The following is a 17652-nucleotide window of genomic DNA, read 5'->3' on the forward strand; positions in this document are numbered from 1 at the left end:
AACTAATCTAAGTTTAAAAAGTTTCTTTTTTTTGTCTTTGACTGATACTGTTAATGAAACGCTTGGTATTTACAAATCACATTTCCAGACAGAAAGCTGACTGACATATTATTTAAGCTACCCTACTTTTTTTTCTGCGCACAAAACTGGCAATAAGGGTGAAAGTCATTATTGCTGAAAGAGTGTGAACAATAGCCAGACAAAAACCAATCAATTACCTGACCAATTCCATTACACAATTAGAAAGAGAGCCTGACACCTGTTTGCCTCAAAAAGCAGTCAGAGAATTGCCTCATTACAGTCAATGAGTTTTTTATGTAAAATACAAGATCTCCTGATGGAACGAGATCTCATTGTACTTCCAAATGTGTCAAAAATTAACCAGACGCTTTCGTCAGGACAAACAGTCTGGCTTTTGTTTTTTAGCTTTACTCATTATTGGCTGTCTCGTCGTGTTTTTAGCAAGTGCCCCCACCTCCCCTCGGGAAATGATGAGCTTGAAGGAGAGGAAGACAGACTATGAGTCAACTGGAACCATTTCTGGTTACCATGGAAACAAGGGCGAGCACACCTCTAGAAAAGATGCCATGGCAGGTAAGATCACAGTGTCTTGCAGTGAGAGGTGAACAGTTTCATATAAGTGCTCGAAAATGATTGATAGACTCTGTGACGGTTTTCCAGACAGACCAACAAATATACTGTAAACAAAGCTAATGAATTACATTCGTCACCCAATAATTCTGATGATATTTTGCTCTGAGGCGCAAACATTTTTGTTCCACAGAAAGCTTTCTGATACCTCACTCTTGCATCTTTGTGTGAAATTGCAATTCTTCATCTGAACAAAAGTCATGAACTCCATTTCATGTGTCTGCACATCTGTTTCAGGCAGACATTTTCTGTCTTTAACAAACAAATGAATGAGACAAAATACTTGAGAATCCTCCTAATGCTCTCTATCTTTACAGCTCAAATCTCAAGTGGAACATCTACACTGTTCAGAGGTGCTTACATGTCTCCTGGGGATGACATCAAACATAACCAGGTAAGATATCCTCAGGTTACATTTGGTGTAAAGTTTAAATTGCTATTCTTCTCAGGTGTCCCTATGTTTCATTCCACTGTCACTTTGGGCTTGCTCAATTGTAGTTTGCTGACATAGGGGCAGTTTCCCGGACAGGGATTAATTTAAACCAGGACTAGGCCTTAGTTAAATCAGGATATTTAAGTCATTTTTAAAAACATAATTTACAAAAAAACATTAATGGTGTACGTCTTGAGACAAAACAATCACACTTATATATTTTAAAATATGTCATTGCAAGTTGTTTTCGATCAAGAAACTTCTAACATTTAAGTAAGTCTTGGGACTTAAACCCTGTCCGGGAAACCGCCCCATAATGTTTAAGATTTTAAGCTGTTAATATCACTTTTAATATCATGGTCTGAGTACAATCTGATATACCCATTGTAATTGTAAGTTAAAAATACAAGTGTTTTCATTGTTGAATTCCTAAAACCGTTGTAAACTGTGGTTTTTAACTTACGTATAAACAAGTTAATATTCTGGCTTGTACTGTGAATTTTATGACTGCTAGATTTTAAACTATACCATGTCTTCCGAAACAGTATTTCACTCGTTGTTTTTGTCAGGTCTCCGCTCAAGGCAACCCCCCTGAAGCCTATCCTCCCTTCCAGACTCCCCCAGGAGCCAACTTTGAGGAGCCTTACTTCGAGGACCAAGCTCATAAACGCCCTCCGCCTGCCGCCGATGGCACCATGCACCTGGGACTGAAGTCCACGGGGAACTACGTGGACTTTTATTCAGCGTCTCGCCCGTACAGTGAACTCAACTATGAGACGAGCCACTACCCGGCCTCGCCAGACTCCTGGGTGTAGAGGCAGGCTGGAGGCTGGCCTACGGACACATGACACAGACCAGCCCGGCATGTGCATGAACACTAGTAGACATCTCACACACATATACCTTCAGTTCGGTTCAGCGCGACAGCGGGCTGCCAGCCAGCCAGCCAGCCGGTGATCAACGTCAGGAAAGAGAGAAGATTTTAGGGAAGGGGTTTCCGAAAGGCTCAAGGCATGTGTTTTACTGAACGGACCACTTGAACTTTCCCGAAACAGTGGGAGAATTGGAATATATTTACGGACGTAAACGGAAAAGCGGTAGCTACATGGTGCAGAGATCACGTGAAGCACAAGAAAACAACACTGGACACAAGCTCAGAAAGTAGTTTTCACACATTTTATGACATTTTCTTATGTTACGTCATGCTTTTTACGGCGCGCTATCTCACTCTTAGCCTTTATATCTTTTTCTTTTTTTAATTTGCTTGTTTTTTGTACCTCCTTTTTAACTTAACACTCAAGTCTGGTGTAAAGTACTTGTTGTATATTGCAGATGTAGAGACAAGGTGCATTGTGTATATTACGCAAAGACTACTGTGTCCTCCTCGTGGCTCGATACGTGGTTTTTCTTTTTAACAGGGAAAACGACACTCACTCAACTCCAGCATTCTCTTCTATGCGTAGACAAGCAGCAGAAAGTGTATAATTCAAAGGTGTAGTTTGCTCTAATGTGATTTGTTTTCTTTTTTCTAAACTACAAATAACTGATGACGGAGCATCACTGCCTGGACGGAGTTTACCACCAAAAATAAGAACTTTATCAGGCCTGTCTGTCAGTTTTTGTCTCGGCAGTTTTAAACACACGTTTTCCCCAACCATACTGAGGGTCATTCTACAAGTGATCTGTGCTTAGTTTTGTAAAATGTGCCAAACGTGGTAATCCCTGACCCAAGGGGTGTTGTAGATCCGCCGTTGAAGTTGCATTTAACGGCACGTCGTTTGGTTCTATCGACGCCCGTATGTAAATGCTTTTTTTATGTGTTTCAACAGCATTCACACTGTAATGACGACAGAGGGACATGGTCTTCGAAAGCTACTTTCCCTCCAAAGATGTACAATTAGTTTAAGCGGTGTTGTAAAATAGACATTTGCTAAATCTGCTTTTTCCTTCCAGAGATCAGTGGTTCTTAAGCTCATCGTAGACAAATCTGTCAATAGAGTATGGATTTATATTATAAATACAAATATATATATACTTTTTAATGTGCAGATGTGGATGTCACCTAATGCAGAAACATTGCGAGGAAAAAAACGCTAGTTCATTAGGGTTTCGTTCACCTTTATTTCGAATCCAGACGTTGACCTCCTGTTGTCATGTTGTTGCTGTGTAAAACAGGTGAGACCAGGGCTCTCGACACAGCGCACGTGTGCGATAAAGTTTCTAACGTTGACTAGAAAAGGTGCTAAATCTATGCTTACTATAACACACTTGTTGTCATTTTGCTTATGTTGTTGCTACCTTTTTAAATGATTTGAATGCGTTTTCATATTCTTTGTAAATCAGAGGCCCCTAAAATAATATTGTTGATCCCTGTAAAATGTACGCCCTATTAAAGATGCATCTCTTTTTCCTTCATCGTTTATATCTTATCTCAGGTCATCTTTGCGTTTAGAAGATTGATGAACATTCCTTGAGCAGAAGAGATTGAAAAGAGAACAGAGAGTGATGCTATAGCCCATCATCATAATGTGATATTAAACTTTAGACTCGAGTCTAGCAGATTTTAGGAAGGTATGAAGCGCGGTTATAAGCCCTGGTCTTACCTTCATATCACTTAGAGAGATCATTTTCAAAAACGAGGGTCAGGATAATCCCCCAAAACTCACACATCTTTCTGCACCATCGATAGTGAACGTCTGAGAACAAGCAAAATATCTGTGACAAAGTAGACATATCAGACAACCTGTATTGAAGATGTAAGTAAAACTTTTTTTTCTGTTGCTAGACAAAGTGTTTGAGAGAATTGTGAACCTTTTTAATGCCAGGTTGCAACTGCTATATAAACTAAATGAGAATCACTGTTTTGTGGCTGTTTTGTCCTGTGTCCAAGTTATTTCTTTCCAGCTCTCCTAGCCTATATGAATAATTTGTCATATGGTGCATTGCCACATTTGGTTTAAAACATTTATTCTTTGCCTTACCTTACATTCAAACATGTTTCTTAGATGCAATGTAATTGAACAGCACAGAGTTTTGAATGTATTGATTTGGTCTGCGGCATTTATTGTGTTCCAGACATCAGTACTAACATAAGAGAATTCTGTTACCTTGTAGGCCTACTGGTGTGAGTTTTCAATTGATTGTATTTTTGATAGAATTCCTAGATAGCTATCAGAGGCAATGCAGGCGAGCTGAGAGCTCCTGTTAAGAGTTTCATCACCACTCTTTCATTACCATTTTCCCCACAGAGCAGCATTTTGACATTGACAGGCTATCTGCTTCTCACAATCGCTGCAGGGACTCATCACATTTTATACATGGAGCTTTGAAGCACCAATAAATCTCCGCTGATCATTTCAATCTAATCAATAATCAATTGAGAACAATAATATTGAAAGAGTCATTTGGATACAAATGCGTTAATGGTCTGATGTGCATGATTATTATTTTATCTGCTAATGTAAGAATGTATCTTAAGAAACGCATTCTGAGTGGAAATGGCCACGTATGGATTGTGTGGTGTGGAAACATGAAGCTTTACCTTCACTGAGATGTAATACTGCCCCCTAATGGAAGCTTTTCACACTGCGTTGCTTATACAGGCGCAGCCGTTTGCGATTAAAAAAATCCCCATTATCTTTTGGCATCTCAATCATTGTTAGTTGTCAAGAGTGCACCGTTTGTTTACGATGAATAATATCTGCTCCTGTGTAACTATTTCACATTTTAGAGCAAATAGTAGACTGTGACAAATAAAACAGGGCATTGTTAGCTTTTAAAGGCAGTTTAGAGCTACCTCTCTAATACGGTCTGACCTTAAAGGGGTCCTATGACACGGCTAAAACGAACATTATCGTTTGTTTTAGATGTAATGCAATGTGTATACACGATTTAAGGTTCAAAAACGCTGTATTTTCCACATACCGTGCATGTTTGTATCTCCTCTTTGCCCCGCCTCTCTGAAAAGAGCAGATTTTTAACAAAGCTCATCGCTCTGAAAAGCGAGGTGTGCTATGATTGGCCAGTTAACCAGTGCGTAGTGATTGGTCGAATACTGCAAGCGTGTGACGGAAATGTAACGCCTCTTACCATATTTGGAACATCAGGTTCCAAAGCAATTGTACTGACAGGTACGCCCACCTTACTTGCGTATACATTTGGGCGGTCTTAGTCAAATCATACCACGAACTGACGTAGATTTGTGGGGGCGTTTCAGGCAGGTCTGGGTGAGCATTCGCTTTTAGATAGATTGCATATTTTGTTCTGACACTTTATTTTTGGCAATTTTAATCTAATACTAATAATACTAATAATAATTAGTCTAATACATACTTTGTACATGGGCAACTTATAACACACCAAAGACACAGAAAAACACGTGTTCGCGCCATATGACCCCTTTAAGAATTCGAACATTTTTACATTATGCTTTAATTTAATGAAACAGCTCGGGTTAACTTGGGCTAATAATTCAAGAATCAAAATATAGCCCTCCACCCAAGAAGACTATTTGCAGGTAGGCCTATTAACGATGAATGGTCGTTTAAAGATCGGGTATGTCATGCATTCTGACTTCTTTACACTGTTAAACGTGATGGCTTCTCATGCTTAACATGAGCTGTGTCTCATTTTGGTAGGCTGCGTCCTCCGGAGGTCTCATTTGAAGCCTGCTACGTCATCGAGACTGTCTCGTATCATAAAAATTGGTAGGACACTCTAGCTGTGTCTGAATTCGCCCCCTGTCTCCTATAGTGCACTATATTGGGTGTCCGATATTTTGTAGTGTTGTCCGAATTCTGTGTGAACAACTCATTCCCTACATTTGTTCCCTACTTTTTACCCACAATACATTCTGATTTTGAGTGTACATTCGAAGTACACTCGCTCACTCACTATTTCCCATGATACAACGCGAATCAACCGCCTGATTACAATCAGCTGGAGGAGAGTGACCGTTAATGCCACGTATGTACGTTTAAACAATTGTGTTTGTTCTTGTTGACAGTTATTTTCCACTTTTTGAGAACAAACAGATTAAATGAATGTTATATACAGTATAGTGTTTTATTTTAAATATATTAAGTATTTTTTTAACGTAATAAAGGTAATAGTAAATAAACGTGCAAATATTAACAATTAACAATAAAAGTGAGAAATAATGTGAAAATGAACGTTTACCACTTTACAAAACAATCCACAAAGCCACACATGTGTAATTTAAGCGTTAGGACGAATGTCCGCGACAGTACTGTCAGACGCAGGATAAATTACGTCAGTGTCCGAAATTGTTCACTCATTTTCATTCACTTCTTCCCCATATAGTGGACTATTTAGCATTCGCTATATAGGGAATAGTGAATGAGTGAACTAGTGAGCGAATTCTGACGCAGCTTCAGTATGCACTTTTCTAATGCGACCTACTTTCACGAGAATTCGGAGGACACATGAGGTGTGTCCTTCGTTGCTAGAGATAACCCACAATTCTTTGCGTCGGCCAACGTCTGTTATTTGAATAAACGCCAACGGCTGCACATTCAATGAAATATGTGGTGTTTAAATGTTAACAGTTTACAATTTGTGTTACGTTTTTTAAATCTTAGCAGGCATATGTAGTAAATAGGTTTACACGTGATATTTAAACGTTTTACAACAGTAAGACAAATTTTTTTATATAACTCTTTTGGCATTGTTAAGGGTAGAAAGTAACCAACTTTTTACCTCTTAAAATCATGTAGAAATCATTTTAATTAATTTGACAGTATGTCCTACGAAGGACGTCTCGTTTTATTCTAAGTTGAGAATCCTCCGTATACCGCATCGTTTAGAGGCTTGATACACTCCCTCAGCACTCCAACTTGTTTCGGAAAGTTTTTTTATAATTCTGGATCCCTGTGTCGTCAAAGGGATCCTATTCCTTTTATTGGCCATTCTCCCGAAAAGCACGGCAAGGCGAAAGAGCCCATCCACGAGCCAACCGACGAGTGAGACCCGTTTACCATCAAGGTTATCTGCGCTGCGTCAAGATGGGCTGCGCTGCAGTTACTCTTGCGATAGTGAAGTTTAGGTGTGTCTGTTTGTTCACGGCATATAATCGTACAGCTGTAGCCTATCTCTCTTTTATAAATGTGATCAAACTAAATACTCTTCGAAGATACAACGCATGCAATACTACTGTATAGGCACTCAAGATTAATATGAGATTGGCAGAAACTGCCTGTGATACGCGAGTTATTAATGTAAAAGTTTTTCGTGTTCACAAGTACAAATTATTCAAAAACAGTAATAAGATAAAACAAATTTGGCGTGCTGTCCACGAGGTCTCGAAGTTTAGAATTTAAACTAGAATCCAGCCTACTCCACCTTCTCTAAGCCGGATTGATACCAGCCGAGAGTGAAGCGATGAGGTAGCACACAATAATCATCTGGCAGACGTCTATCTGATGTCTGCATTTACATCTGCAAGATATAGGCTAGTTTGCTCATCTGCAATAGCCTACGTCTCGAAGACGCCTGTAAGATGTTCATGATTTAGAATAGATGTAAAACTGCTCTTTCTATGATGTTTAGCAGATGATTTTACACAGCAGCCGTTTTCCAGATCTTTAGCAGACGTCTCACAGACCTACCTGTGCTAGCTGGAGGGATGCTGCAAAAAACGGGACAGAGGTGAAGGACAGCTATATATGGACAGTTGACAGACTAATATGCAAATTTAGAAGAAAACAAACTAACAATGATTCATTACTTAGGCCTTTTTATAAATATAAATATTAATAATATAAAACAATGTAATATTAACAGTTTGATTTCTACATTTTGCCATGTCACACCATAGGACACGTACGATTTATTCATCAACTATATGTCTATACATTGAGACCTCTCTGCGCTGATTGGTTGGATTACGTGACCATGTTCCTCCCGCACTTAGTTAAATAAACTTAATATAAAAAACAAAGAAAAATGTGTTGAAATTCATTTTAAGTGTATTTTCACAACAAAAATGAATCAAGAAAAACTATATTAAATGCATATACTGTAAATGTTAATGCGTATCTAGCAGATCATTACAACATAAATACCAGTTTATTTTAATTGGCCTGCAAAGCCAATAATGTTCTAAGGGGCCGTTCACAGATGTTTTGTGCCGTGGGTGCCATGTTTTGCACAGTAAAAAAACAGCTTAACTCAAGAGCACGTCTCTGAACACGTACATTGTATATTCATTATTTTGCTCTTTTTTGAACGTATCGTGTGTGAACGGCCCCTATGGCATCAAAAGCCAGGTCACTTTTTCCTCAGCATAGACGATCTTAACTTCTCCATCTGTTCGGCTTGCTTCTTCTCCTCCTTCAGGGCTTTGTACTTCCATTTCGGGATCTGTAGGTGCTTTGAGTCTTTTGAAGCCTTGCACCGCGGCCTCTCCATGATGAACGCGGGAGAAGGAGCTTTGCACAGCATGACTTTCGGCACCACCACACCGGGACGCACGCTGCTCCTGCGCATCATGTGAAGAGGCAGCAGGCTGCTTCTCCTCAGGGCCACGCTGGCGACGTTTTGTAGCAACTGGGGCTGCAGGCTGGAACGTCTCTCTTGCTTTTTTGGAATCAGCAGCACTCTGGAGTTCTGGAAGAGACGCTTGTAGTTATTGAGACGTTCAGGCCCCAGGTTCTTCAGCTCGGCCAAACGCTGCTTACGGAGGATGTCCTGCACGGAAGGGCGAAGTTTTCCCACGTACGGAGGGCTGCCCGGGCACACGGTGCGGCAGGCGGTCGCTATAAACGGGCTGGCCAATGCTGTGGTCATGCGTACCATGTAGTCTAGAACACCTTCATCCACAGGGTCGGTCTTCATACGGATGGTGAACAGCGTGCAGGCACGTTCTGAGAACTTCCTCCAACAGGACTTGGGCTGCTTCAATCGGGCCACTAGTTCGCCCAGCATGGGCCACTCCATTCGGTAAGAGTCACAGAATTGTTCGGCACATGGTTGTTCCATCAGCCGCAACATCAGCCTTGCTGTCTCGTAGCGGCCTGTGAACAGGGCCCATTCTCGTGGTGTTAACTTCCGCCCAAAATCCCTTGCTTCAATGTCTGCTCCTGCGAACAAGAAATCATTAGAAAAGGAGCCTTGTAGGGGGAGAAAATTCAGGAAGGAACGGAAAATGAATATGCATGAACTAAATTAAGAATGCATATCATTTTTTATGCTAATGATTCTGTACCTGTCATCATAAGGGCCCGCACACACTCAGCTCGACCCTGCATGGCTGCTTTCATTACTGCAGTAAAGCCGTGACAGTTCCTGCGCTCAAGGTCCAAACCAGGAAAATAGTTCAATAGGTAGTTGGTTATCATACTGTGGCCTACAGTTGAAAAGAACACAGAGAGGAAACTATTTAAACTGTATAAAGCAGTTTTCATTTTCAGTAAGTATCGTACTATAGCCCAGGTCTCTCATTCAGTGCAAGTCTACAAAATGTATACTGTATATACTTATGTCATTTTTGGTCAAAAACATTGAAAACAGCTTCATAAACCTAGTTATTTGACCCAACACTATGCATGGATAAGTTACATGCTAAATGTTAATGCTGGGTTCATTTCAACCCACAAAAAGGGACAAACCCAACCGCTGGGTTGAGTTAACCCAGAAATGCTTATATTGGCCCAACAGTTAGTTAAAACCCAGCATTTTGGGTTGAAAAAACAGCATGGGTTAATGGGTTTGTCCTTTTTTGAGCAAATGCTGTATCGAAAATGATAGCAGCATTTTTTAGAGTGTAAGAATTAAGGATCCAAATTTAGGTATGAGCAATAGTAATAGTGATGAATATCTTAGCAAGTACCACTAATATTTTCTAATTATTTGCCTAAAAGTATTGTTTGTATTTTGTATGCACAGGGCCATACTGGAGAATACATTGGGGTTGTTTAGGAGTAACTGGAGACAGGAACTATTGCCTGACTGTATATTAGCACTACAAATATATAAATTGCAGTTACTTAGACAACTTAAGTTTTCAAGTAGAAAATTAAGGTAATATCATTTATTCTAACACCACGTATTCTATATTTTTCCATTTATCGTCGCAGTCCTTCCGAAACCTCGGTTTTGCAAATTTGCTGTTTTTCAGGAATTAGAAAAAACACTGTACATTTACATTTGGCAGACACTTTTATCCAAAGCGACTTACATTGCAGTGTACTATACATTTGTTTCTGACTGAGTGCAATCCTCTGGGATCGAACCCATGACTTTGGCATTGCTAGTGCCATGCTCTAACCACTGAGCCACAGGAAATACTTTTTTTTGGGTTAGATATTTACAAATCCCAGTGACAAACATAAAGGGAGACAAATAATAATGATATATGACAAAAATAAAAATCACAATATATGGAGATACAAGGTTTCAGAAGGACAGCAGCGATATACAAATGTCTCTATATACATTTAAAGCTACTTTGCAACAATGCAAAACTGTGAAAAGCACTATAGAAGTGAAACTGAATTGATAGCAGATCTGAGGTCACTTCCCTTACCTGCTTGTGCAGCATTCATAAGAGCTGTGTTCCCCTCATTATCTTGCCGGTTCACATCCACATGTGGACACTGAGAAAGAGCCATGACCACATCCACATAACCCTGGTAACACGCCACTATCAAACCTGTCTGTTAAGCAATAGAGAGGAAAAATATGAATCACTTTACCAGTCTAGAATTAGACTAGTGTTGTTTTCTAGAATGCCCATCGTTGTGAAATTTTAAGGCTGTGAGTGGAATGAGACAAAAAGTGAAGCTTCAGTAATGGACACGTACAAAAAACAGTTCTATATTACTTGCATGGAGAACACTATTGGTGTTAATGACAAATTATTCAAATACTCTGTAAAAAGGACAGTTAAAAAATATTTTTAATGACAATAAAATTGGACAAATAAATAAATTGTTCAACTGAAAACAGTGTGGACATGGAGAGGTCATCTTATACGTGCAATAATATCACTAAGCAATTCAGCAAATGTGAAAATGTACAGATGACTGAGGGTTGGGCGGTCAAAAGCATTTCTTGAACAGTATAGTTCTCTTTTCTTGCCTATCTTCAGATTGTGACTGATTATAGAGCACTGCAGGCAGATGGTAAGCCCCATAAAGACTATTAGCTAAGATTTAGTATGGGGTTCCCATGGGCACAGAGTGCTTGTCTGTTGGCATTTATAACATTAAGCTTCAAAATATCACAAAACTGACTATGCGCTTCGCTGTAAAATACAGCTGATATACATCGAAACAAAAACGGTTATTTTTTAACTATTTAATAATAATTCCTGTTGTAAAAAATACTGACTAACAGAAACAGAAACACGTCATAATACAACTTCTTAGTTCATGTTAATTTCAGCATTACTAATACATGTTCATCAATACATTTTTCAATCAAATGTCGTATCTGTTAACATTGGTTAAAGGTGCTGTGTGTAATTTTTAGGAGGATCTATTGACTTAACTTAACATAACTATGATTTCAGAGGTGTATAAAGACCTTACATAATGATGCGTATTGTTTTTATTACCTTAGAATGAGCTATTTCTATCTGCACATACACACCGCGCGCGGGTCCCCATACATGGTATTTACCATATACATATATATACACTCACCTAAAGGATTATTAGGAACACCATACTAATACGGTGTTTGACCCCCTTTCGCCTTCAGAACTGCCTTAATTCTACGTGGCATTGATTCAACAAGGTGCTGAAAGCATTCTTTAGAAATGTTGGCCCATATTGATAGGATAGCATCTTGCAGTTGATGGAGATTTGTGGGATGCACATCCAGGGCACGAAGCTCCCGTTCCACCACATCCCAAAGATGTTCTATCGGGTTGAGATCTGGTGACTGTGGGGGCCATTCTAGTACAGTGAACTCATTGTCATGTTCAAGAAACCAATTTGAAATGATTCGAGCTTTGTGACATGGTGCATTATCCTGCTGGAAGTAGCCATTAGAGGATGGGTACATGGTGGTCATAAAGGGATGGACATGGTCAGAAACAATGCTCAGGTAGGCCGTGGCATTTAAACGATGCCCAATTGGCACTAAGGGGCCTAAAGTGTGCCAAGAAAACATCCCCCACACCATTACACCACCACCACCAGCCTGCACAGTGGTAACAAGGCATGATGGATCCATGTTCTCATTCTGTTTACGCCAAATTCTGACTCTACCATTTGAATGTCTCAACAGAAATCGAGACTCATCAGACCAGGCAACATTTTTCCAGTCTTCAACTGTCCAATTTTGGTGAGCTCGTGCAAATTGTAGCCTCTTTTTCCTATTTGTAGTGGAGATGAGTGGTACCCGGTGGGGTCTTCTGCTGTTGTAGCCCATCTGCCTCAAGGTTGTGCGTGTTGTGGCTTCACAAATGCTTTGCTGCATACCTCGGTTGTAACGAGTGGTTATTTCAGTCAAAGTTGCTCTTCTATCAGCTTGAATCAGTCGGCCCATTCTCCTCTGACCTCTAGCATCAACAAGGCATTTTCGCCCACAGGACTGCCGCATACTGGATGTTTTTCCCTTTTCACACCATTCTTTGTAAACCCTAGAAATGGTTGTGCGTGAAAATCCCAGTAACTGAGCAGATTGTGAAATACTCAGACCGGCCCGTCTGGCACCAACAACCATGCCACGCTCAAAATTGCTTAAATCACCTTTCTTTCCCATTCTGACATTCAGTTTGGAGTTCAGGAGATTGTCTTGACCAGGACCACACCCCTAAATGCATTGAAGCAACTGCCATGTGATTGGTTGATTAGATAATTGCATTAATGAGAAATTGAACAGGTGTTCCTAATAATCCTTTAGGTGAGTGTATATATATATAACTAGACGCCGCATAGGCTGCAAAAAACAAATAACACTGCCGTGCATTTTAAGTATGACATAGCAGTATATAGTCATATAGTAAAGACGAATTGTGTTGATTTTTCCCATGATTTTAAAGTGAATGAGCTGTGTTCTGATCATGTGCATTTAATCTGCCTTAAATTATTTCACATTAGCGATGTGTACACAATTATTAAGCCTAAACGATTGCTTGACGAGCCTGAGTTTTAACAGTTCCGTATGACAATAAATACATTTTCAAGTCTAACCATCTTTAACTGGAGCCAGAACGTTTCTGTACTCCACGTAAATAGATAAGTATTGAAATTAGTTGAGAAATGAAAATGATGTTGTGTTTTTAACCAGATAACTGCAGCTCCACTCGTATGTCTTTGTAGTTGGCTAGTGACGACATCTCTGTCCTGATCAAGCCAATGTAGCGCTTTGAAAAGGAGGGGTGGAGTGAGCCGTTGGTTGCAATTCGGAACACCACCACTAGATGCCGCTAAATTTTATACATGAACATTGAATGTACATGAATAATTGTATTGACATTAAATAACAAAGATTAATAAATGCTAAAGGACTGTATTGTTCATTGTAAGTTCATGTTAACAAATACAACCTAACTGTAAAGTTTACGAGATTTCAAGTTTAATTCTGTTTTACCTCATTGTCAAAGAAATATAACAAAATGAAATGAAATAAAAATATAACTTGTGTATTTAACTCAAGAAATTGTATCATGTCATATGGCTCTTGACAGTATTATGTTAAGTTCTTCAATGAGATCATGGCAGTACCTAGCAGTCTTACAGTTAGTAAAATGTCACACCGTCGTAAGATGATTGTAAAAGAAAGCCACTCTAGCCTCCTAAAGCTCCCCGGCACTCAGGATCAACAGAAGTTCAACGGTGAAGGTGAACACAAACTCCAAGGTCAAATCTAAACCTACATTTAACACAGAACACTAATTTTTCCAGAACCTTTTACATTTCTGTGGACCTGTTGTCTAATTATCAGCATTGTGAACAGGTTCAACATTACCCAAGATTGATAAACAGGATCATTAAGTATTGAAGCTTAATGGTGCGGTTTAACTGCGCTGCACATGTAATTTCCCCTGCAATAATGGCAGCAGAATAAGATCTGTATTAAACAAATGATCAGGATCTGTTAGTTGAAAGACATTTACATGCAAATGGCTCGTAGAGCCGTTTCCTTAAACGAGAAATACATAACTTTTACTGCTGCTCGAGCAAACGAGCGTTTTCTATCTCTGTGTGTGTAACCATTTGTTTCTGTGCCGTGTGTTGCTTCTTTATCTATTTGAACATGTAGCTTTCAAACTGTGCTAAGTTAGGAATGAGCCATACTGTCCCAGATAGAACGTAATTCAACAGTGTTTTTAATACAAGGCTAAATAAGATGTTTGTTAACAGATTCAATGCTTGTACCAGGCAGCAGACTGTGACAGATGATGTTTTTCTTATTACTGGCTAGTCACAGTAACTGTGGAAAGGGCGATAGGTGATGTTTCGTGTGTTGTAGTGTGCTATTTTCAGGCAGCCAGATGCGTTTAGCTGCAGTCAGTGCCATTTTAGTTGAAATGATTTATTGAGGAAGGGAGTCATCTCGGTTTTACACATATAATTTAGCATGACGATGGGTGGAGGATTCAAATGGAGTCTTTAATGGCTTACAGCCAGATGATTCTGAGCGCATGTTTGAATACATGATCAATTATCTTCTTCAAGGCCAATTTAGGGTTTGTCTCTCTCACGTGAGTGTCCGAAAATCCTTTTTGGACAGATCCCGTGTTTTGACGTCTTGGAGAGCCTTTTAAAAGCTCAGGTATGATTACGATCCGTTTGGGCTGTTTCAAACTTCAATCTGTTCCAGCTTCAGCTGTCTGGATGAAAACCACCTGAGATTTCAACAGGACATTACAGATCCAACCTAAACAGCACAACCGCTCGTTCAGAAGCAGACACACTTCTCAGAATTTGTGGAATATATGGCGACGACGACGTCAATATGAACTCATTTCGCTCTCCTGACAGTTGGCATCTAAGCTGGATGTCTTTCCTCTCCGATTCTGTATTTAATGACATATTTATGTATAGATGAAAGACTTATGTCTTCACGATTTGGATATTTATGGAGGAAGGAGACAGCGTCAGCACATGAGCTCATCCCCAGGAGCATTTCAAGAATGCTTAAAGACTTAAAGATATGATAATAGCCATGCGTAGACATGACACTGTTATCACCCATTTGTCATAACTGTAGCTTCTCAAGGCTAAGAGGAATGATAAGACTTATCCCCAATCACGAATGCCACTTTTTAAACGCATGATTTGCCTGACTGGATACCGGAAAGTATTAAGTGTATTATGCAAAGATTCAGAGGGTGCTAGCATGGATGGTAATGTTAGATACACGTTGTGCGTTTTAATAGAACTAGTTCAGTAATAAATTCTTGCAAGCAATGTTAAATTAGCTGTGCTGCTCAATATAGAATAAAGCCAAAGTTAAACATAAGTAGGCCTAGTTTTCCAGTGAATGAAGTTCAATCCTGAATCTCCTTAAAGAAATTAATCCAGATAATAAATGGTCAAGATTTATGTGCACCATGAATCAATACAACCTGTGAAGCTGAAGTGTGTCGTTTTTTTAAAATGTTGTTTTAGTACTTTATGCGATCCAAGATAAATATTGTCGACTTCGAGCAGAAACCTTGCATTTCCATTTTTATTTGTGGGATTTTGCAAATATTTAACCGTTTTTATTTCCTGAGAATTAGCAGTACAAGGTTTCCACCTGACAGCCATCATATCTAAACACCATTACCAGAATTGCTATTATCCCCAAATTGGCTTAAATAAAATCCAACAGGTTTGGTATAAGAAAATCTGTCAAATCAACCAGTTAGAAACAAGGACAATATTCACAAAACCTGCTTGTTAAGATTGCAGTTCTATTTGGTGATGCTTGTAGATCAATCTGTTCACACTTCAGCTTTAACCAAGAGTCATATTTAGTCCAACTTACTCTGTTATTTTTGTCCACCTCTTGCACATCGTCCTCCGTCACGCCTTGTCTTATCATGATTTTGACAATGATGACGTTGTTTGTACAGCACGCCTTGAAGAAGCTGAGAGGTTCCGGGCTCGGAGTGTCTTCATACCGGAGTGAATCATCAGGAGGGTAGAAGGAATCGTCCGACGCAATGCTCTTGGTATCTGGTAGTTGTGAAAAGTCCAACTCCTCAAATTCTTGATAGACATCGTCATCGTCATCATCGTAATGATGGTGCTCCTCGTCGTCCGTATAATAAGAATCTTCTGTGGGCTCCACAGAAGTGGAGCTCTGTACAGAGGACTCTTCCTTACTGCAGGCTCCTGTTTGTTTGTGACTGGTGCCATTGTGATGATCGATTACCAGAAGACCTCCAGCAACCCCATTCTCAGTTATTACCACCATTTAACATGTGACTTCGGATCTGGTAGGTGGAACACAAATGATGTAGAATCCAAAATGTGAACTGTCACATGACACCAGAAGTCAAAGGCCTTTCCTAGTCATCTTTACCATCTCTTGTTCTTGTGTCCAGCATTGGTTTCGACAATCATCACATGTGCACACAAGATCATTTCGAGCTCAATTATCCCATTTTTTCTTAGCTTGACTTGTTAGGTAGTCTGTATGTCTTGCTGCAGAATTCACTTCAAGTTCATGGGATACGCTACTTCCATCAGAAATTCTCTCACTGGCGTGTGCACGAGGGAACGGTTTAGAAGGAAGCCTTTAAATCACCTTAGTGTCTTTCTGTCTCTCTATCCCCTCCCTTCTGCTTTCAGTTACATGTGCCTATCCGTAATCTTACCGTCTAGGAAATCAATGCAGCTAATTTACTGAGTGACGCAACAAATCTGCACCAAAGAATAAGTAAAGCAGTTGACTAACCAGTTAACATTGTGCCGAACCTAACAGCCGACACGTTACAATCTTTCTTTAAATACTGCTGTATCATTACTGCTACTATTTTTAGATGACTTTGATACAAGCCATTCAGAGTGACTTGCCACACTTTGTCTTTATTTGAGCATAATCTACTGTCGGCTCCACGAGCCTCATCACTGGATTAGTGGAAGGTTAATTGGATGCAGCAGAAATAACATGCTGTTGTGGATAAGCTGTTCCTGCATGTCTTTCCTAAAACACGGATAACAGACAAATCAAAGCAACTTTTACTACCAGTGTTTTGTAGTCACGTTTAGAATAACAACTCGTAGCTTGTGTGGATTTGGGAAGATACACCAGAAACAGCACAACCCAGAGGCCGTTTTAGGAAAGATGCCAGATTTCTTAATAAACCAGATGAGGTTGTTTATAATAAAATCCAGCTGCTAAAATAGGTTTACTTTTATTGTTTTCACAGTCTGTAGAATTGATGGCACTGTAGTGACTGAAGTCAGGTCTTTTACAGTTCTAGACACATCTCTCCGTTGCATAACTGTGTACTGTAAGAGATTATCTGACTAACCTACAATACATATTAAAGATTGCTAAGGTCCTGAACTTTGTCAAGTATGAACATCCAGACTGACACTTGGAAACAAAGCAATGTTTTAGTATACTACCTTTATCTAAAAATCTGTTTTTTTTTGTTC

General features: G+C 39.5%; 2 protein-coding genes across 11 annotated transcripts in view; one reads left to right on the forward strand and one right to left on the reverse strand.

Annotated features, from left to right (window-relative positions):
• The window catches only part of ctnnd2b (catenin (cadherin-associated protein), delta 2b), an 88407-nt gene extending 84464 nt beyond the window's left edge, over positions 1-3943 (forward strand). For all 10 annotated transcript variants that reach the window (XM_057333860.1, XM_057333861.1, XM_057333862.1 and 7 more), the window contains 3 exons: positions 463-594; positions 969-1045; positions 1654-3943. In XM_057333860.1, the coding sequence (XP_057189843.1) occupies positions 463-594; positions 969-1045; positions 1654-1899 (455 nt within the window). In that variant the 3' untranslated portion in view covers positions 1900-3943. The remainder of the gene's footprint in view (positions 1-462; positions 595-968; positions 1046-1653) is intronic.
• Positions 3944-7945: 4002 nt separating this feature from the next.
• Positions 7946-16737, reverse strand: ankrd33bb (ankyrin repeat domain 33Bb). The gene is made up of 4 exons (XM_057334494.1): positions 16031-16737; positions 10629-10758; positions 9309-9449; positions 7946-9183 (listed from the first exon to the last, which is right to left on the reverse strand). The coding sequence occupies exons 1-4, from the start codon at positions 16460-16462 to the stop codon at positions 8372-8374; spliced, it is 1515 nt and encodes a 504-aa protein (XP_057190477.1). The 5' UTR covers positions 16463-16737; the 3' UTR covers positions 7946-8371.
• Between the last annotated feature and the right edge of the window lie 915 nt (positions 16738-17652).

This window comes from Triplophysa rosa, linkage group LG5, assembly GCF_024868665.1.
Source record: "Triplophysa rosa linkage group LG5, Trosa_1v2, whole genome shotgun sequence".
Taxonomy (NCBI): Eukaryota; Metazoa; Chordata; class Actinopteri; order Cypriniformes; family Nemacheilidae; genus Triplophysa; species Triplophysa rosa.

Coding starts and splice junctions, on each gene's coding strand:
- ankrd33bb (XM_057334494.1), bottom strand. CDS start 16,462: ATGGTGGTAATAACTGAGAATGGGGTTGCTGGAGGTCTTCTGGTAATC. Junction 10,759..16,030: donor AGGTGGACAAAAATAACAGA/GTAAGTTGGACT, acceptor ATTGCTTAACAG/ACAGGTTTGATAGTGGCGTG. Junction 9,184..9,308: donor GCGGGCCCTTATGATGACAG/GTACAGAATCAT, acceptor TCTTGTTCGCAG/GAGCAGACATTGAAGCAAGG.